The following is a 22,394-nucleotide window of genomic DNA, read 5'->3' as shown; positions in this document are numbered from 1 at the left end:
GTAACTGTAGTGGAAACTTTATTTTGTAATGTTTAGTGATTTTCTGCACTTTTCAGTTAAAATTCTCCAGGTTACAGAGCCAGAAAAGACTTTGCAGACGGCCCGCACATTCTCACGACTGCTCAACAGTTTGCGTGATGGCCCGCACATTCTCACGTCAAGTACATTTTTTATACATCACAAAGTGTCTGTGAAAACCAACATATGCAAGCTTTTTGTGCGTACACAACGTTTATACATGAGGCCCCAGGACTCTGTTCGCCATGCCATTTCCCAACAAAGAAATATGTTGGGACAGCACATCACGGCGCTACAGGAGATCGCATCTTCTGTTTGGAATCTTTCTGCCAGTCTGACGAGTATCCAGACTCCGCTCAGTGCTACAGCAGAGAATCCAATAACTGTTTCGCCACCCACACCTGCTGCTTCTGGAGCTGTTTTGTTCCGAGAGCCCAAAGTGCCGACACCGGATAAGTACGAAGGGGATTTGGGAAAGTGACGTTCATTCCTCTGTGTGTGTGTGTGTGTGTGTGTGTGTGTGTGTGTTAGTGTATGTATATACTAACCAATAACTATGAAAAACATCAGTCGCAAGTTTACAATAGCATCCAGATAATATTTATAGATGGTTTACAAAGTATTTTTTTAACTACGTAACAAGGTATTATAGTCATCTGTTTTAACTTTATAATAACCATCCAGGCACTGTTTATACTGAAGCTTTACAAAGCAACTAGTAACCCTTAAAGTGTTAGGAATATCTGGTGCATTTATCTATGGAATGTTTATAGATGTTTTAAAAATGGTTTCTTAAAGGTTTACAAACTTTTTTTAATCATTCCCAGATACCTAATATAGTATATGTGTGTAACAATCTGTTAATTTACAGCACTACTAATAATTAGTAAACATTATTAATCATAATTTAATTTTAACAGTAAAATGGCTGTTTGCTAACAGTTAAATAACAATTAACTAACGATGAATTAACTATCAATTTACCATCTATTAATGATGGTTATTATAAAGTGTTACCATGATTTAGTGTGCCTGTGGTTCGTTTGGTGGGTTGTGTCGACCTCCACCTCTGTCCCAGTGATTACTAAATGTTAACCCCTCCCTGGTTTGTCATTAATCACAGCTGAAGCTCAGCTGGCGCCGAGTGATGGCCGATGTTTGCAAATCAATTCCTCTGCTGTTAACATGGAACACTCCCAACACAACGCAGAAGTTTGTCAAGATGAGAATAATTAACTTTTTGCTATATTTCCAGTACTACCACTTCATAAAGGAGTCACCTGAAACCAAACCAGGAGCCTCTACAACCCAAACCTGAGGACGGTTTACCTGTGCTAAGTCCTGCTGTGCCCTGCTAGGTCCTGCTATGCCCTGCAGTACCCTGAACTACTACCACCTACCAAAAGCCTGGGTCAGTCCAAGGTTTCTCCCTAAAAGGAAGTTTTCCTCACCACACAAGGTTTCCGCCTAAAAGGGAGTTTTTCCTCGCCACTGTCACACTAATTGCTTGCTCTTTGGGGAATTACTGGAATTGTTGGGTCTTTGTAAATTATAGAGTGTGGTCTAGACCTACTCTATCTGTAAAGTGTCTTGCGATAACTCTTGTTATGATTTGATACTATAAATAAAATTTAATTGAATAAATGTCTGCAAGCAGGGGCTTTACACATGTATTTCTCACATTTGCAGTGCACTCCGTTTTGTTTAGCCTGCCCAGTCTGCAGCCTCAGGTGGATGGGGACATGACTCAGTCACTCAGAGACTGACTACACTACAAGAAAATAATACTCTCCTGCAAGAAAAGATGATTTTTTTTTTATTATTCTGAGTTAGGTGTGGAGTGGGAGCAATGCCGCCTGCGCACAAGAAAGCCTTGCTTTTTTTAAAACAAAGCACACACATTCTGTTTATCTTACTTGGTGTGTAGATTTATTTCAATGCTTTATAGTGGATATAAATTAGTATTATTTCTTAATTTCATCTGTAAAAGATTGTGAATGTCAAAAGAGACCCACAGGCAATCTTTGTACCCTGATAGTAAAATATATAAAATACCTAACAAATCAAATAACAAATACCATAGTAAGATACAATTGACAGTTATGTATATATTAGATTTTTATATAAATACATACTGTCATAAATAAAAAAAATAATTCTTAAAAGGAAAACTATTTAGCTTTTATCTTTAATAATTGAATTAATTGTTTTTTAATGCCACATTAAAATCATATCCCAACACAGAAAACAGAGTGAAGAGGCCATGTAAGTGTTGTCCAGCAGAAAGAAGCAGACCTGGCAAGACCAAAAAAAATTTAATTTTAATTAGGGGGTGCAGGATTGCTTTTTGTTTTTTGAGATTGAAATGCATCTACCATGCCAAAATGAAAATGCAATCAAGTGTCCAATTATAGCTTGGGGGTGGGAGCATGGGCAGTGTTCATCTTCCCTTACAGGTCACATTAAAATAGTTTCCTGGGGGCCAGCTGGCAGAAGAGGCACTTCTGTTGAAGGTACATTCAGTCAAGTTAGTGATTGTGATTGTCTGCATTTAATTATGATTTATTAAATGCATAGACCTACATACAATGACATTTTTTATTTAAACATTAGATTTTTCTGTCAGGCAAGGGAGTCATCAAATTTTATGTTGAATTTGTTATTTTCAGACAATTATATCTGCTCATGAATGAGTATTTTTTTTTACCTTTAAGGCAATGGGAGAGTTTACCACACTGTGTAGTTGTCAGGTATAGATGTTGTATTAATTACATTACATTACATTCATATAGTTCATGCTTTTATCCAAAGCAACTTACAGTAAGCGCATTCACCCATGAAGATGCCACCCAGAAATTGCAAGAATCATGCAAGTAGATAAAATTCATGAAAGTGAAGTGAAGTTGGGTAGGGTGAAAGCCAGCCGGGCTGCTGCATTCTGGAGAAGCTGCAGAGGTTGGTTGGCACTTGCTGGTAGAGCAGCCAGGAGGGGGTTACAGTAGTCTTGACAACAAGATGTTAACAGCCTGATCCAGAACCTGTGTCGCTTTCTAGGTGAGGAACGGACCTATCCTCCTGATGTTGTGAGCATATGCAGCTGCGGGTTATCACAGCAATATTGGCTGCAAAGGACAGCTAGTCAAACAGTGTCCCACCCAGGTTCCTTGCAGTCCGAGCCGCAGACACCACAGAGTTCTCCATGTTAATGGAGAGGTTGTGGATGGGAGATGCCTTCCCTGGAAGAAAGAGCAGCTCAGCCTTGTCCAGATTGAGCTTCAGGTGGTGTGTCAACATCCACTGAGAGATGTCAGCCACCTGGGTTTTCAAGACCATGGAAAGGACAGAATTAGTTGTTTGTCATCTGCATAGCTCAAGTATGAAAAGCCATGTGAGGGAATAAGAGAGCCCAGTAACTTGCTGTACAGATAAAAGAGGATGACACCTAGAACAGAACCCAGAGGTTCCCCAGTAGTGACGCTACAAGGTTCAGACACAGATCTTCTATAAGTTACCCTATAAATTCGGCCTTTGAGGTAGGATGGAACAGGGAGAGTGCCGAGTCTGAGACTCCCAGTTCTTGGAGGATGGAGAGGAGGATCTGGTGGTTTACCGTGTCAAAGGCTGATGAAAGGTTCAGCAGGAGGACAACAGAGGAGAGAGAGGCAATACATTAAAAACATTAGTAATGAACACTCAGGAACATCATTTAACAGAATCCAAAGTTTTCAGAACCGTCAATCTTCAAAGTTGTATACGTTGGATGGGTTGGATGCCCTTAAAATTCAATTTCATTTAGACTTTCCCTTTATTTAACTCACCATACACATATATACACACTCTCCCATATCCATCATGCTTTTTCCGATCATTCCAACTTGGGAAATGACCATCAAGAACTTGCTTGCTGCACCCAATCTGGAATTAAAAAGCTATCATACAAAAATGTCTTTGATCCACTAAACTGAATCTATTCCACACTATTGTGAAGTTTAAAAAATGTTTCTTCACTTTTTCAAGTGCTGATGTTATGTACATCCCAAATCAAACTCAGAAGTAAATTACATTTTAGTAATCCACACTGATCCCAAGCTAATTATGCTGCCAAGGTGGAGGTCTCTTCATGTAATTAACAGTGGGTTATCCACTGAGCTCATCTGTTTCATTTTTGTGATCTCTACCAGAGATCACACATTTAGTCCTTTCATGCAGCTACACGGCATCCACATGTAGCTCTGCTTGTGCTGGCGACTAGAGAGGACAAGATAACTCCAGGTCACTGAAGTTGGACCTCAGGCAGCCCAGAACGTCCGCCAGACAGAAGAGCTTCCTGGTCCCAGCCCCTAAGGGCTTTCTGGACTCCAGGGACTGGCCCTCACCAAAGTGATCAAGTCAGCTGTCCTGGAAAGAAAGAGCAGATATATTTAGTCATTTGTATCTGGAATGATTGGAATTGTTACTTAACCACTTTATTGTAATCTTGGTCTCAATGTGTTTAAATTAATTTCTGACAACATGATGTCCTGTATAATACATGATCTTCACTGTCATGATCATCTTTTCTTATTGATTTGTATGCGTATATCTTTTATATCTTTTTATTTTAGTTTCTTTATCTGTCTGGGGATTCCAAAGCCATGTTTTAGCCTTCTCCACTACTGGTGTTCTGACATTTGCCCTGGGCCTCTCCCTCAACCATTTCCAACTCAGTGGGGAAAAGTGAAAAGGATTTTTAATGAATGAGTATTCACTAGCCGACGCCATGACAGACAACGTGAGGATTTTATAATATTCTCCAGAAGAAGAGTGCCGGATCTTATAAGGAGCCACAGGTTGCCTGCACTCGGCATGGCGATGGATTCAAAGTAGAGCTTTCGTTCATTGAAAGCCTTCTTAACAATCTCCTTCTACAGCACAGTAAATGACCAGCTTGCTGCACTGGACTCTTTTGGCCCAGCACTTTCTCTTAATGACTGCTCCTGGGCTACAGTGGTAAAGAAATGGGGAAAGGGGCTCCACGTTCTCTCCCTCTATTTGATCCCAGTGTGGAGGATAGCAGTGATGTTACTCTCCCACTATGGAACATTTTTGTTCTGCTAGCCAAGTTAGCTGATGATGAAGTCCCCAATACAACTCACCATCCTGCAAGTGTCCTGGGAGCTGTCCCGAAACTTGTCTCCGACCAACAAATCTGTTTCCAGAAGGAAAGCAACTTAAGTTGCAAGTCCATGCCCCAAGCTGTCTGCCAAGTACAACCAATGCTGAGGCTTATCCAACTAGCCTACCTGGACACACAGCCTCCCAGGCTAATGTACCGCCAGGGATGATCGATGCCAAGGGCTAATCTGGTTAGTTTAGCCGAGCGACAACGTCCTTCCAGACTAGCCACATCCAACAGCAACCCTGGGTTGTTAATAGTAGGTGATTCCACTGTCAGGTATTTAACCATTCTATTGTCAGGTATTTAACCCTACCATATGCTATAACCTAATGTATCTCCGTTGCCCCATCCTCTTTTCTTCTTATATATATATATATATATATATATATATATATATATATATATATGTTGCCTTTAGAGGCAATTATAGGCAAGCATAACCTCATTTCATTGTTATTCAGTTGATTTGCAAATTTATTTGCCTATGAAACAAAATGACAGTGAGTGTCACAGTTTAGTGTGTCATTTTGTTTTATTTTCAATTTCATTGCTTAGTTGTATTAATTATATTAAGCTGTGGCTGTCACATAACTTCCTAATTAAAATGAAGATACTACTGAGTGTATTGTCTTCACTACTTCTTGCATGTCAAACGGTCCAGTTTTGAGTTTGGGTGCCCTGGCTTCATACATTAAGCCAGATGTCAAAAGTCTGTGAGTGATGTTTGACTGCAGAACGAAATTTGACAAGCAGATTAGCAACGTTGTTAGAATTAGCTTTTTCCTGCTTCGTCTCCTCCGTTCTTCCTTAACAGGAGAAGGCAGTTCACTCCTTAATTAGTTCAAGGCTGGATTATTGTAATGCTTTATATGTGGGTCTCAATCAAACCTCCATCTTGCACCTTCAAGTTGTGCAAAATGCTGCTGCTGCTCTATCTAGACGTGCACACATTACCCCCGTTCTCTACACCCTCCATTGGCTCCAAATGTGTTTTAGAATCGATTTTAAGATTTTAATGAATGGCCTGGCCCTGGAGTATTTGTCTGAGATTTTAACCCTTCACGAGCACAACAGGTCATTGCGCTCATCCAATCAACTGATTTTAGAGGTCCCAAGATCAAGGTATAAACTGTGGGGTGATCAGGCTTTCGCAATCCGCACTTTTACAATGTAGCTCTTTTTTAAACTCAAAACTTTTTTATTTAAATTTCTTTTAATACAGAGAAGCAGGGTGACATTTTCCGTCTCCTCCTCCTGTTTCTATGTAACTTTTTTCAGATTTTACTGTTTTCTATATTTTATTCTTTTTATTTAATGTTATGTTGTTTTACTCTTGGTTCTTACGGTGGCCGACAGGGGCAAACACACTGCAACTTCAGAAAACACATGCAAATAGACAAAACACAAGCAAATTAAGAAAACATCTTCATTAATTTGACAACACATGTGCATCATTTAGCAAATGCACTGCAAATACACACAACACAACAAAATACATAAACGCGATGCAAATAAAAAACGATGCAAAAAGAAAAGCACACAAACCCCGAAAAAAGAAGCAATGCAAAAAGAAAAACAACTTCATTAATTTGACAACACATGCTTAGCATTCAGCAAATGCGATGCAAATACACACAACACAACCAAATACACAAACGTGCTGCGAATAAAAAACAATGCAAAAAGCAAAGCAGACAAACCCCGAAAACAAATGCAACAAAAAACGCTGCATCCAGATTACACAACGGAAGTTCTCCAGACCTCTAGAGGGAGCAGCTGAGTTGAACAGCTGGACTTTTGTTTTCTGAAGTTGCAGGGCGTTTGCCCCTGTCGGCCACCGTAGATTCTTGATGTAAAGCACTTTGAATACCTGCTGGCTGCTGTAAAGTGCTGTAAAATAAATGTTGATTGATTGATTGATTGATTGATTGATGATTAGGCAGACAAAAGCAAAAAACAGCCTGCCCTGTGCAATGTTTTGGTGTCTGTTAACCTTTCAGATACTTACTTCTTACTTCAGATACAGTTACTCAAACTTGACTTCCTGGATCTTATGTCATGTCTCACTGGCACCTGAAAAGGTTCCCTTTCACAATCTGACATTGCCAGACTAATGTTGTCTCAATATGTACAGTGTATAGTAATGTTTTATTGATGTGAAAATGTTACACATGACACCTTTAAATAAAAATCTACAGCATTTTTTCTTACCTTCCCTCTGTGTGTAATCCCGTTGCGTACAAGTTCTCCTGAGACAGCGGACTTCTCCCGAGAGTCCATGCTGCACCAAGCAGAAACTGTCTGCTCCTTCTGGTTTTCCCAGCAGGCAAAACCTTTACTTTTGGATGTTTTCCTGTGAGTCCTGTATTTCATTTTGGGGAAGGTGTGTGAGCCGCCATCTGTGGCCCCCCAGTTGTGTTCGGGCCACAGGGGATCGGTCTGGGTGGCCTGGCTGGTGGTAGCCCTCTGCAGGCGCACAGAGATCCTCTGAGCTGACCCAGTCATCAGGGTGATGGACTGAGAGTCCAGTGCTGGACCTGTTGATGTGACCACTTGGAATGCAAACACCTCATCCTCATCTGAAGGCAAGAACAAAGAAAATTATTAACAAATCAAATTTTCATAGTAGTATAAATATAAATAGTATAAAATCAACTTCTGATGTTAAATCTGATGTAAAATAACTTCAAAAAGTCTTTGTAACTACAATTAGCTTTAGATGTATAAATCCATTTTTCTATGCTGTTTGTGTCACTTTGTTCAGTAACTGTCTTTGCTGAAAATGACCTCCACAGGTGGGCACTGCCGGGCTGCTGGGCAGTGAGCTGTGGGTCAGTCTGGCTGGTGAAACGCTACTCAGAGAGCTGGAGCGGATCAGCTTCCTACAGGCCAGAACCAGCAGCTCCCGACACTGTTTATGACAGTTAACACCACAGTCTGCAAAGGAAATAGACACATCATCTTATAATCAGAGCAACTTTTTTCTAAGCTTCAAGACAGATGATTGCCAGATGACATTGCAGTAATTATAATAACTAACATTTAACATGTTCAAATGTATTTTTGGATGGTCTTTACAGAATAATGCAATATAACAATACCTTTGCACTTGTAGCCCTGTTTGATGATTCCCCAGAGCTGCAGGTCCAGAAATGTAAGGAAGGGAGAGGTGGGTACAGAACATTCAACATTAGAAAATAAAAGCATGGCAGCATGTCCCTAATGCCAAGTCTACTACTGACTTACAGTGTACTACTACATTTACCTGACAGAGAAATGTTACTGGTTTACATTGCAGATTCAGATCTTACTCACAAAAAAACAATTAAAATGTGGTGTAATCACAGACATTTCCCTCACAGACTCATGGCGCCACCCTTTCGGCCTGTTACGAGAGCCAATCAGAAAATACAGAGACAGACTCACATTGGCCTCACAGAAGCAGCAAAAAGTAAAATTTTAGTGAGTTTCCTCTTAGCCAAATGCACTAAAAGAATTTAATCTGGGTTTCTATTGTGAACAGAAGAGCCAACATTATGGCTGCATTTTTTTCTTCCTTCAACCTTTATTGTGCGGTTGTTTAATTTTATTCACATCTGTACAAACTGCATCACATTTCAAATGCCAAGTTCATTGGGTACCCAGCAAGACACCCACCAAGTGTGAAGTAGATTGAATGAACAATTCTCGAGATATTTGAAGGACACACACAGAGAGAGTCCTCGATTTATAGTTATTATATTAGACTGATTGGCTCAAGGCCGGCCTATAAGTTTAATTGCAATGTTTGCAAATTTTCATTGCTTTGAGGAAATGAAAAGTGCAGTAAGATAATCTTAAAATACACACAAATCCAGCACAGTGTTCACAGAAGGTGGGCTTCAAGTACGTCATCTCCTGGAAGCTGTGGATGAAACCTGGACCCATCTTACACTGGAGCAGTGGGTTGGCCCGGAGGAAATATGCTATCATCTCATCCTTACTGATCAATCCATCTCTGAAAGAAGGAGAAGCAGAAAGGGTAAAAAAAGAAGTTATAACACCTCAAAAGAAATTAATCTGTTTGTCAGAGACTTCAGATACTGACGCAGAATCTGCATGTGGTAGAGAATAGAACGACTGATGCAACTAAAGTCACATCTTTTTTCCTTCAAGAGAAGACATAGCTTGCAGCTGGAAATGTTATATGATTTTGAAAGTGGCTACACTACCCAGAAGTTACTTGGAAGTGTGGAGCATGATGCTGTGACTAGGTTGGACTAAAAAATACAGTTGCTGTAGGTAATTATTTTAACATCTACACTCACTGATCTTTGTCCAAAACGCAGAAGGAGTCCAGGAAGGGAAAATTAGCAGCAATGCTCTCAAAGTCCTCTTGAGAAATATAGCCATCATGGTCATGGTCATAATTCCTGAACACAGACTTCCCAATGACAAGAAACAAATTAGACACATACATCTCTACTTCTGTTCATCCAGTAGCTGTGTTTCTGTTGTCTACTCACATCCACCACCTTCCTGATGTGTTTATTAACCACACAAGGGTCTGGTTTGGTGGTGACCCCGGAGGCCCAGTCCAGTGGGACCAGGAGCTTGTTGGGAGTCGTTGGAGAGGTGGGCTGTAAGGAAGGACACAGTACATGTACACAGGACTTAGTTCAGCAAATATGCTGTTACACCCCAAATACAGATTCCCAATTCGACCAATAGTTCCACTGGAACAAAAAGTTATATAAAAGTAGAAATGCTTGTAAGTTGTCAAAAACAGTATCATGGTACAGTGCAAAAACAGTCCTAAACATTTCAGCACAAGTATCAAGTTTTTTAAACGGCACACCCTCAGTGTGAACAAACCTGAACACAAAATACAAACCATTTCAGCTGAAACTTACCAATGATTTGGGGTTACGTGGTTCCCTTAGCAATGACAGCTCATAAATCTCATCTTCGGTGTAGTAAAGGTCTAAAGAAAGCTGAAAATACAAGGGTTTGGATATAAATACAGTAGTTTTAAAAAATTAACAATTGAAAACAACATAGTAAGCATTCATTTAATGCATTACACCACTGATTGTGTTAATAACTCATTGGTGTGAACAATTGGAAATATATAAATGCTGATTATTTTCTCTGCTGTATTACAGCAGTTTGGTGGTCTTCCATTAATCAAGCCACAGAGCACTATACTGTAGCATTTTCCAGTCTGCCGTTTCTCAGCAATATTTTGGAAAACGCAATGAGCAATCTTTAGTTTTTAAACTGCATTGTTGAAAGCTGTGGTGAGAGAGGTCTTTGTGTTGTGGGTCAGTGGGTGGATTTCCATTGGAAAAAGGTGATGTTATGTTTTATTGTGCACCTATCAGGATTTAGCAACATAAGAATCATAATCTGTAAGAGTTATCGGGTTGTTTGCTGATTTTGCCATACCACTGTTAATTAAACCACACCCACACAGACCTGATGAAGCAGAGAGGTCCGTCCATAAGTAAGTAAGAATGTTTCAACTTTGATTGTTGCTATTTTTATCCAAATTCCCAGCCATGTACAGTACAGTATACAGACGGAATATAATGAAAACAGTGTTCTATCTTTAAAAACGTATTACCCTTTTTTTCTTCCCCCAGATACAGAGATACTTATGCAAATTTGTAACCAGTTTTTTCTTTCAGCTTAAAGATACAGTATGTGGAGTAGTTATCGCTCACCGTTAACAGGTAGATGAGGTCCATGTTGGGCTCCACCTGGGCCACTATACTCTGCAGTGACACCAACTCATTGAAGGTGATGTAGAGCTGATGCATCTTCACCAGGTTCATCTTCTTACTGTCATGAACCCAGTCAGAAAATACGACATGCACTGCGATCAGGTCCTTAAGGTGCACACCCAGGATGGGGATTTTAAAGCCCTGGCATTCATTGAAGGCCTTTCGGTAACAGGAGTAGTTGTTGTTGGAAGAGACCAGCTCTGTCATTTCACTCCAGATCTGTGGGGAGGAGGTGTGTGTGTGTGGGGGGGTGGGGGGGGGAGAGGGAGGAGAGGGTAGGGTTAGTATAATGATCAAATCACAGAAGTCGTGTGGTAATTCATGTAACATGCTTCAATGGTTTTACTATGGGTGCAGGTGTATCCTCCATATGTCAGAAGTGTTTGGAATGGACTACTCAGCAAATCAACTGCCTTCTTTATGGAGGTCATAACCAGGTTCCTCTACGGTTACTACTCTGATAGATAAAGAAGTGTCAAAGTTGACACTGCGATAAACATAAAGACATGGATAAGCCAAGGAAACCCTACTTGACCTTGTGTCAACTTTTTGTTGAAAAATTGTATTAATTTGTAGTTTTAGAAAAAACTGAGGATTTTTCCAGCCGAACCCCAAGCCGCTGCAGGAAGGACTACGCCTTAATGGTACACACTCTACCTGCTAAGCTAAATGTTATTTAAGCTGTGAAATCATTATCACAATTGCAACAAAAATCTGAAACAACCACGTGGAAGCCTGGTTGCCCTACAAACACATTACTACTGGATCTTGGATAACCATGTATAACCAACCTTTATATACAATGGTATGGTTAGGGTTTCTATGCTGTAGGAATGCATGTGTACGGAGTGTTTGTGTGGAAATAAAGAGAGTGCATTTAAAAGCTGGTACTGACTAACCTTCACAACTTCTGGAGCCAGATAAGTGTGAGTCTCCTTTAGTCGGGAAATGGAGCTGTGGCTCAGCCCCCCCACCACTGCCATCAGAGTGTTGAAGTTCTGCAGCTGCAGAAGTTTCTGTTACAGAGATGACACATGGTGAAACTTTTATCTTTGCATCTTTACTGTCTATCTAATCAGTGTCTGTTATGCTCTATTGCAAAAGGTCCCAGTTAGGTAGGTGACAATGTGTACTTAAGTACAATTTACTTTACTGCAGTTTTCCCATTTCATGCCACTTTATACCTTTACTCCACTACATTTTTAGGAGGAAATATTTTACCTTTTGTTCCACTTCATTTATTGAACAGCTATAGTTATGTTTTACTTTTCTGATTTAGATTTTACATACAAACCAGCTAAATTAGCCTATCCTCAACCAACATAAACATATTAGTGCATCAGGAGGAACAATAGTCTGAGAATAGTTGGGCTGTAGCCCATATTTTAGAAATACTGAAGTTGTGAGTCATATGGATCTTTTGTATCTACAGTAAATTTCTATTTTATTAATTTCCCAACATGAAGTTCTAAATGCTGTGCATTTGTGGATACATGCTATATAATTTATTGAATTATTGATCTAAAAGTACAAACTAAAATTCACTGGGTCAAAATGGGCCTGAATCTGGTCAATGTACCTATAGGTACCTACAAATCGGTTATTTTGACTCAGTGTGAGACATATCAAGCTAAATAACCCAACAGTAATATAAAAAATACCATAAGGACCCATTATCTTGGTTGTAGTTTACTACCCATGGTATCTTTTGTTTTCACAACAGTACAAGTTAAATTACAGCAAATAAAAATGTGTCAAACAAGCCCTTAAGCTGTATTTCACCAGACTGTGAGTTATTTATATATGCTGCACACAGGATGGAATAAATGCTTAGTAGGCTATAGGGTGTCAGCAGCATAACATGTAGTCAGACATAACATATTACACAATAAATAATACTTACAATATTAGACAATAGACAGCTGAATAGTGATACAAAGGTGCACTGATTAGAAATGAAGAGGCAGGAAAAAAACAGGAGCTGTTGCGCCTCCCAGAGGACACAGGTTGAAAACTGCTTGAACACCTGGTCTTTTTATAATTAGGGTTCTTCTTCTTTCTTCTTCTCTGTATTTTTCTATGCTAAAAGTGCAACAAAAACTGTAGGACCAAAAGTCAGGTTGGATGCATATTCCACCCACTACTCAGGTAATTGCTACTCATTGACCTTAAAGTTGCGTTGCAACAGTCAAGATTACATTTTTGCAATTATCTCGTATACGGCTTGGCTCAGAGTCATAATTATTTTATCATTTTAATCTCCATAACTGTCATCTGGTCGGGGTGGAAACACATCTGAAGCAGCATTTTAGATGAAGTAGGCTACTCACTGCTCCTGAAAGCTAACACATCTTAGCCTTCACAGACCCATCAGTTTGAGGTGTCACATCCTGAGCAGTTGCTAATTTCCAATTATTATTTAAGTGCTTATATGTGAGCCTGTTTATTAATAGTAGTGGGCCAGATTGGTCCAGTGCTACCACACGGTGAGTCATTAGGTGCCTTACAGTAGTTAGGACTGTATTCACGACATTTTCTATTTCCCCACTTAATTTGACACTACACCTGAAACCAGCAAAATTATGTGTGATTTTGTTTCAGAATTTTATCAGTTTTGCACATGTGATGTCACTATGGTGCTCATTGATTGCCTCAATTTGTAAGAAGGTGTGTGTGTCTGTGTGTGTGTGTGTAAAATCACATGTTCCCAGTGGCGCCATCAGTCACCTTCTCTAGGGATACAAAGTCTAGGGCTTGAATCCGCCAAGTGGCAAAGTCCTATTTGCCAACAATGTAGCTATTCATGCATGTGGTATGTTGTCAAGTGCTCTTTTGCGGATCAAACTGGTCTTAAAAACCAATCCATAATAATGCATGCAGCCCACTCCTGTAGCTGATGGCAGTGTGTTAAATAATATGATCCTTGATTCTCTTCTATGATAGGAGACAGGATCACTGAGAGGGCCATTAGAACACTGATCCATGTCTTTTAACATTGATGGGCGAGTAATGGAAAAGCTCTTTGAATCTTTTAAAAGGAAGATGCAAACAATATATACAAACCTACCAGGAATATTAATGAGACAGCTTTTCTGATGGAAGGATTATGAATGGATGTTACATCGACAAGGTTGGCTTCATGGAAGACATTTTTAAAAATAACAGGAATGAAAAAGACTGTTAGTTAAGATTGGAGGCCTGTTGCATGTGCCATGCTAGTTAGTCAAATCCTTTAAAGATATGGTAAAATTGTTCAAAACACAAACACCTTACATATGCTATCAATGGCACTTTGTCATTTCTACATAAAATGTGCTGTTGTTTGTGCATATACCTTTGCAATAAAGCAACACCTAAATACTTTGATGATTTCATTATGTCATAACAGAACAAATATTTAATTTGTTTCCTATGTTCAAATGTTAGTTTGGAATAAACAGTCCCGTGTGAATGCTTGCCCAAACACAATAGTGCTTTCTGTGATGTAGTGCTGAACAGACTCTGAATTAAGGAAGCGTATTGCATTCAACAGAGAAAAAACAAATTGTAGACCTTTCTCATAATTATGATTTCTGGAGGTCACGTGACCAGAAACCGCAATGGCCACCAAGAACTAGAGCTCCTTACCCACCTCTGCATTTCATTGAAAAAACAGGTCTATTCCTTTTTTCTTCAACGCCAAATCGTTTGATCTGTTATCACAGTGACTCAGTGCCGGCAAGCGCAAAAAAGCAGGTCTCGTTGTCGTCTAAACTATCTACTCAGACAGAGAAATTTGCTAACATGGCGGCAGCTAACAGAGTGGTGGCTAACATAGCAACTGATGCTGGCGCAGTCCCAAACATGGAGGACTTGATCGCTCAGGTCTTGGAAAAGCAACAAAGTGTGCTTGAATCAGTGGTTTACAACGCAGTGAAGACAGCGCTACCTGAAATTAATGCCTCGTTGCAACATATCGGGGCAGAGCCTGAGATGCAGGAAATTACGGCACATGATCCGATGCAACCTGACTGTGGCACATTCACGATCCAGTGGCATTGGGAGCTTGAAGGTGCACAACACTAGCTACATGCTAAAGGCATCTCAGACCTGCTTATCTATGCGGCCACCCTGAGAATTACCCACGGAGGGAGAGAGTTCACCTTCACTACAGCCACATATGCGGGCGTTTTCTGTCGGGAGTTGGATATGGAGGATGACGCGACATCCACACGGGCCGCTCTGCACCGGGGCCTGTTTCCGACGACGGTGCCAGAGGACGGCGGGGGGATTTCACGTCTAGTGCTGGAGCTGCCGGCGGGGCCGAGGCTGGCAGACCCAGTGGTTGTGGACTAGCGGTATCTGGGCTACTGTACCAAGTTTGACTTGAGGACACTGTATGTAAGTTTTTGAGCCAAGCTTTAAAGGAACATTCAACCAGACTGTAAGAACATGATGAATGCTGGCTGTTCAGTTTATAGTCTATGGGCCCTATTTTAACGATCTGAAACGCAAGTATGAAACGCAAAACGCAAGTAGCTTTGTGGGCGGATCTTGGGCGCTGTTGCTATTTTACCGGCGGGATAAATGACTCTTGCGCCCAACGCAAATCTAAAATGGGTTGGTCTGAAGTAGCTAGGTGTGGTTTGGGCGTAACGTGCAATAAACCAATCAGAGCGTCATCTCACATTCCCTTTAAGAGCAGGGCGCTTGTTCCATGGCGGATTGCTATTATGCGCGAGTTGCCTGGCGCCGCGCCAGCGGAGAGCTGCCCGATGCAAGATCGGCAAAGTAATAAATGCCTGTCTTGGCCAAGTGGCGATGTTGCTGCGCCCTCTCGGGCCCATCTCCTCAAGTCTGGAGAGGATTGCTGCAGCCATGGAGCGTGGGCCTCAAAACGCGACCACCTGCTCCTGCTGTGCCCCTTCCTCTTCCCCCACTCCATCTCCGTCCACCGGCTCCATCAGGGCGGCCGCACATTACTCCCGGACCAGATCCCGCCGTAGTTCAACATCACGTCTCCTTAAGTCCTCTAATATTTCCTCATTTATGTCATCATCACATCCATGATTCATGGAAATGTTGTGTAAAACACAACAAGCCACAAAGAATGCTGCGACTTTTTGAGGACTGTACTGTAAAGTGCCTCCTGACCTATCCAAACACCTGAAGCGCATTTTCAGTAATATTTTCCTTTGTAATTATGTATGGTTTGCAAAAATGGGAACTGCTGCATCCATTTAGATGAGAGAAGTGTATGCGCGTTGTGCACACGCTTCACATTATGGCCAAGCGGCGCCCCTAAAATAGCATCTGAATAACGGCTACTGACTTTAGACTAGCGCCACTGACTTTAGACCAGTTTTTCCTGGTCAATGCGGTATATGTTTTCTGAAACTGCAGAATAGCACAAAGTAACGTTTGCGCCGGAACACGCCTCCTCTTTTCGCTGAACCCCCCCCAGGAGCGCAAATACATTCCCTAATTTACCGACGTGCGTCTGTGGAGGGAAAAGTCCGCTGTGCGTCGGGTGCAAAATAGGAATGATACATGCGTCGGTGTACAAAGGCAATTGCGCCGAGTGCAAGATAGGGCCCTATGTCTGTTAACATTTAGCCAGACTGAAAGAACATGATAGATGTTGACTATTCAGCTTATACTGTTTGTTACTCCAACCAGGTTGGTGTGTTTTTCCCATAGCTTATTTCAGAATTTGATAGCTGGTTGAGACCTAGTTATAGGGTTTTTGTAACACTGTTCATGTTTAGCGTAAGTTCACTAGACCTGTTTCAACGTACCTGTGACTTTAGGCAGGAGGGGTAATTGTGAGATGGAGTTTGCGCGAGCTGCGTTTGATGTGGCCACATATCTTGCAGATAGAGGTTGGGGTCTGCGGTCTCAGAGAGTTAGGGGATTTATTTTATTTTTTATGTTTTTACCACACCTTGCTCAGAGCTAACAGTTCACCCTTTGCTACAAATTTATCAGCGAATTCCGTTAGGGTACTCGGGACATGTATGCGTGTAAATTATGAAGATGGCTGAACTTTCAATCCTTTCAGTTAACATCGGGGGGCTAAACGGGCCGATCAAACGAGCTAAATTCCTGAATTATTTAAGAAGAAAGAATATAGATAGAAGAGTCACATTTAAGTAAAAGAGATGTAAATCGTCTACAAAATAAATACTACAAGATTGCTGCTTCATCTAGTGACGACACCAAAACCAAGGGCTCCATCGTGTTGCTGTCTATGGTGAGTACCGTAGACAAAAGTAGGATATGTTATATATGCACCACAATAAGGAGTAGGAAAATAGCCTTTGTTTCAGTATATGCACCGTCTACATATGATGAAAGTTTTTCCCCTCGGCTAACCAATGAATTGCTTTCTCTCAGTGAATATTCACTAATTATAGGGGGAGACATGAATGCAGTACTAGATTAAAATCAGGATAGATCAGGGGTCAATCATACAAAAGCCGAGAAACACATATCAGACGTTTAAAGCAGTTGTGGAATCCCACCATCTTACAGATATATGGAGGATGCCCAATCCTACTAGCAAGGATTACACCTTCTTTTCCACACGTCACCTCACCCACTCCCGCATTGATTATATTTTGTGCTTCAGTGAGCTTAAGGCAATGTTCCACATGATAGCAATAGAACCAGCAATCCTGTCTGATCACAATGCGCTGATTACCACATTCCATTGTCATATGTTAGGAGAATGATCTAGAAGGTGACAATTTAATAAGTCCCTTCTCCAGAACAAAGCTGAACAGAGTTTAGAGCAGGGACGGACTGACAATCTGTGCATTCGGCAAAAGTCCAGAACGGCCGTCCAACTGACAGCCATCGGCACAAAAAAAGTCTAATACAGCGATATTAACAGCCAACAGTAGGGGGTGCTAATATGATCACTTATATGCTACATGAAGAGTAGGCCTATTAGTCTGGCTATCACAAGACCAAGCTCAGTCTTTTAAGATTGAACATTACAGGGCGAAATCAAATCGCTGGCAGATCGGGCTGAGTTTGCCCAGTCTATAGACAATACATACAGTGACAATGTGCTATTAGAAAAAAACGTTATGGAGAAAGGTGGAAAAAAAAAAAAAAAAAAAAAGGCAAACCCCCTCGAGACTGTTGCAACAAATGTAAAAATCAAAGAAAGGAGCGCCAAGTTCCGAGTTTCGGAGAGTCACTTCAACAAAATGTAAAGATCACAGGTAAATTGCCATCAGCAAGAACGCCAGCATTATAATAGGCTACCTTTATCCCTATCTTAGTGAATTGCATAGTCAGCTATCAACATGGGTGTGTATCATGATTATGGATTAGGTTCATTTGAAATTAAACACATTAGAAATTAATCACGAGTTGTATATGAGCGGTTGTAGTGAGCTCACTATTGCTGCTAGTGTAGCCGGGTGGTGAATTTGAACACCATCACATTTATTTCTGATTTGTTTCAGTATGTATTTTGCATTCTAAAAATGAAAGAAATGTGCATTTGTTTGTTTGTTCTGGCAGAAGGTAAATTTTTAGTTAGTTATTCCAGCCACTAAGTGGCGGTGTCACACGCCAAGAGTTGCGTGGTGCCTCTTGGTCGCTCTCTTTTTCTTTTCGGGCCGATCATGGAAACAGCACAGTGGAGAATGCAGAGTACATTGTGTGAAATAAATGGATGAGACTGACTTTGGATGGATGTCGATGGATTTCGTGTGTAGCGGCCGACGCCAGTGTTTCCATGTGTTAGCAAGACATCAGTGTGACAAGTGTGTGACATTGTGCGCTCCCTGGTGAAGCCCGTTTTTCAGAGTCTGTATTCTGTGAAATTGTCCTAAGCCACTGCCGTATGTTTTGGATAATTTTGTGTTAATTATTCTTTTGGTTTAAGCCGTTCTGCCGAACTGAAAATACTGCCAATTTAACAAAAATAAACTAACCCCGAAGAAGTTATTGTGTCCTGTGTGGGTCTTAGTTCAGCAGGCTACACTAGGATGAAGACTATGGTATGCATGGTACCACTCTACATGTGCTAACAAACAGGGAAGGGGGCTAAATAATTCACCAAATTTAACCAAAAGTTTAACCAAAAAATCTTCCATGGATTTTCATGAGAGTGCAGTTTTTCCTTTTCTTTCATATTTGCGTTTACTATTGTGGAACTGGCAAAGACCTGGTGGTTGTTTCACAGCTGTTTCACAGTCAAAATTGATAGGGCATAGTCATTTTCATCATTTCACAGCCTTAATATAAATCAAAAGTGTAATATGACATTGGCAAAATATTAAATAGGTTACCCAATGCACATTCTTTGACACAAAGCAACACATATCATCAATAATAGCTAATAACCTATCTTTAAAATCATCTGTTTATTCAGGTTGAAGATAGTTGCAGCACAAAAGATGACAGGGTAGTAAGTAACTCTCAGTGTAGTTTTGGTATAGGCCTACTGAATATCTAATCCCCATGTTCAGGTACAGCAAGTAGCCTACTTTATCTATGAAAGTGTTGTCAGTAATTCAAGATTAACTTTATTGTCACACATCGTGGGAAATTTGTCTTGGGCACTCAACCCATGCTGCAGCCATAGTAAAAACAAATAAACACAGACAGCATGTACAAACAACAAATACTGTACAACACCACACCACAGGCCGCACTATGTTCCTGATGGTGTACAAAAACCCAACATGGTGTCATGCAATACACTGGTTAAACATTACTCAAAACAAATAAATTAAATTAAATTAAAAAAGAGAGATCACAAATACAATAATTACATATCTCCATCGTCATGCAGGCCTGTTCTGCCTTTTTCTTGTGGCTATTTAGAAGCTTAATAGACACTGGGATAAATGAGTTTAAAACGGTTAAGTCTGCAGCGAGGAACTCTAAACCTCCTACCAGATGGCAGCAGTTCATCATCTGCGTGCAGAACATGAGACGTGTCGCTAACAATTCTATTTGCTTGGATAAGTGCTCTTTAACACCAATGATCTTCCATGCAGTATGAATCAATCGTAACAGTTTAGTTTTCAACTGCACAGGGAGGTTGCCAAACCAAGCTGTAATAGACAAGGCAAGGCAATTTTATTTGTATAGCACAATTCAGCAGCAATGCAATTCAAAGTGCTTTACACAAGACATAAAGACACAGTTAAAAATTTCATACAAATTGGTAACAGATAAAAAAAACAGTTAATACGGGGAAAAAAATTAATAAAAAATAAAATTGAAATACAAAAATGAATTACGAAAAGGCAGTGTTAAAAAGAAAGGTCTTCAGCCTTGATTTAAAAGAGCTGAGATTAGGTGCCGACCTACAGTTTAGCAGTAGTTTGTTTCAGATGTAGGGACTAGAGCTAAAGATCTTTGCCCGAACCCGACGGGACTCGGGCTCGGGCCTTTTCGGGCCGTACTTTTAAGGCCCGATTACAGCTCTAGTAGGGACTATAGAAGCTGAACGCAGCTTCCCCCTTTTTTGTTCCGACTCTGGGGACGGCAAGCAGACCCGTCCCTGATGATCTCAAAGATCTCTGCGGCTCATAGTGTAGTAGCAGATTCGAAAGGTAAATTGGTCCTAAACCGTTTAGTGACTTATAAACTAACATGAGTATTTTGAAATCTATTCTTTGGTGCACAGACAGTGTAAGGACTTCAGAACTGGAGTGATGTGTTCTATTTTTTTGGTGTTGGTAAGGACTCGTGCAGCAGAGTTCTGAATCAGCTGCAGCTGTTTAATAGACTTTTTAGGAATACCTGTAAAGACACCGTTGCAGTAGTCAAGTCTACTGAAGATAAAAGCATGGATGAGTTTTTCCAAATCCTGTTGGCACATAAGTCCTTTTATCCTTGCTATATTTTTAAGATGATAATAGGCAGATTTAGTGACTGACCTAATGTGGCTGTTAAAATTCAGGTCAGAGTCCATAATTATGCCAAGATTTCTTGTTTTGTCTGTTGTTTTTAACATTGTTGATTGAAGATGAGCATTGACTTTTAATCGTTCATTTTTTGGTCCAAAAATGATCACCTCCGTTTTATCTTCATTTAATTTTAGGAAATTCTGGTACATCCATTCGTTGATTTGTTCAATGCACCTGGCCAGGTGTTGTATTGGACTGTAGTCTCTGGGTGACAAGGTTATATAAATCTGTGTGTCATCCGCATAGCTGTGATAGTTTATGTTGTTGTTTTCCAAGATTTTAGCTAGGGGCAGCATTAAACAGTAGAGGCCCCAGGATGGAGCCTTGGGGAACTCCACATGTCAAACTTGTACGCTCAGATGCATAGTTACCTATTGACACATAGTAATTTCTATTCTTTAAATACGATTCAAACCACTTTAGTACTGTTCCAGAAAGGCCTACCCAGTTTTCCAGTCTGTTTAATAATATGTCGTGGTCAACGGTGTCAAATGCAGCGTTGAGATCTAGTAAAACTAAGACTGTAGTTCTGCCACTATCTGTGCTTAAGTGGATATCATTAAAGATTTTCAGAAGAGCTGTCTCAGTGCTATGATGTGGCTGAAAGCCCAACTGTAAGGGATCCAAAATATTCTTTTGGGACAATAAAATTATTTGTTGAAAAACCGCTTTTTCAATAATTTTACTTAAAAATGGGAGGTTGGATATAGGTCTGTAGTTGTCTATTAGTGATGTATCTAGGTTATTCTTTTTTAAGAGTGGCTTGATTACTGCAGTTTTTAACGCCTGTGGGAAGATACCTGTTTGAAGAGACATTTTTACAATCTGTAAGAGATCTGAGACCAAACAATTCGAAACATTTTTGAAAAAGCCAGTTGGTAAAATATCAATGCAACAGGAAGAGGTTTTCAGATTTTGTATAATCGCCGCCAGTTGACCTTGGTGAATTGTTTGAAATTGTGTCATATGAGGAATTATTAAACACTGAGACAGCACATACCCTGTACCTGATATGGATGCACTGACTGTAAGTCTAATTTTCTGAATTTTTTCACTAAAGAAGATGGCAAAGTTATTGCAAGCTTCGGTGGACAAAAGGTCAGATGCTACCGGTACTGGTGGGTTTGATAACCTATCGACAGTAGCAAATAGAGCACGTAAATTATTAGAGTTTTTTGCAATCATTTCAGAGAAGAACGACCACCTTGCATTTCTCAGTACCACATTAAAAATACAAAGTCTGTCTTTATAGATTTCATAATGGAACTGTAGGTTTGTTTTTCGCCACCTGCGTTCAGCTTTTCGACACTCTCTTTTTTCAAATCTTACAGTTGCGACATTTCTCCATGGAGATTTTTTCTTGCTAGAGATGGTTTTGACCTTAACAGGAGCAATGGTGTCAATAATAGTTGATATTCTACAGTTGAAATTATCTACAAGTTCGGTTACTGAGGCTCCAGAGGGGGCGGTTGTGGACGAGAAAAGCTGAATGAATTTTTCACTGGTGCTTTCAGCGTCATTTTCTGATTACCT

General features: G+C 40.4%; 1 protein-coding gene across 8 annotated transcripts in view; it reads right to left on the bottom strand.

Moving 5' to 3' along the window:
• Positions 1-2,602: 2,602 nt before the first annotated feature.
• rasgrp3 (RAS guanyl releasing protein 3 (calcium and DAG-regulated)) overlaps positions 2,603-22,394 on the bottom strand; it is a 63,066-nt gene continuing 43,274 nt past the window's right edge. For 3 of the 8 annotated variants that reach the window (XM_039784305.1, XM_039784306.1, XM_039784304.1), the window contains exons 8-19: positions 11,841-11,957; positions 10,882-11,160; positions 10,069-10,149; positions 9,682-9,795; positions 9,484-9,599; positions 9,026-9,173; positions 8,278-8,314; positions 7,964-8,113; positions 7,388-7,755; positions 6,938-7,066; positions 3,531-4,416; positions 2,603-3,333 (exon numbers count right to left, since the gene is read on the bottom strand). In XM_039784305.1, coding sequence (XP_039640239.1) covers positions 4,408-4,416; positions 6,938-7,066; positions 7,388-7,755; positions 7,964-8,113; positions 8,278-8,314; positions 9,026-9,173; positions 9,484-9,599; positions 9,682-9,795; positions 10,069-10,149; positions 10,882-11,160; positions 11,841-11,957 — 1,548 coding nt within the window. In that variant the 3' untranslated portion in view covers positions 2,603-3,333; positions 3,531-4,407. The other 5 variants (XM_039784307.1, XM_039784308.1, XM_039784311.1 and 2 more) reach the window with 5 other exon arrangements.

Source organism: Perca fluviatilis, chromosome 19 (genome assembly GCF_010015445.1).
Source record: "Perca fluviatilis chromosome 19, GENO_Pfluv_1.0, whole genome shotgun sequence".
Taxonomy (NCBI): Eukaryota; Metazoa; Chordata; class Actinopteri; order Perciformes; family Percidae; genus Perca; species Perca fluviatilis.
Note: the sequence above shows the minus strand (reverse complement) of the source record. Positions and strands in the feature narration are given on the sequence as shown.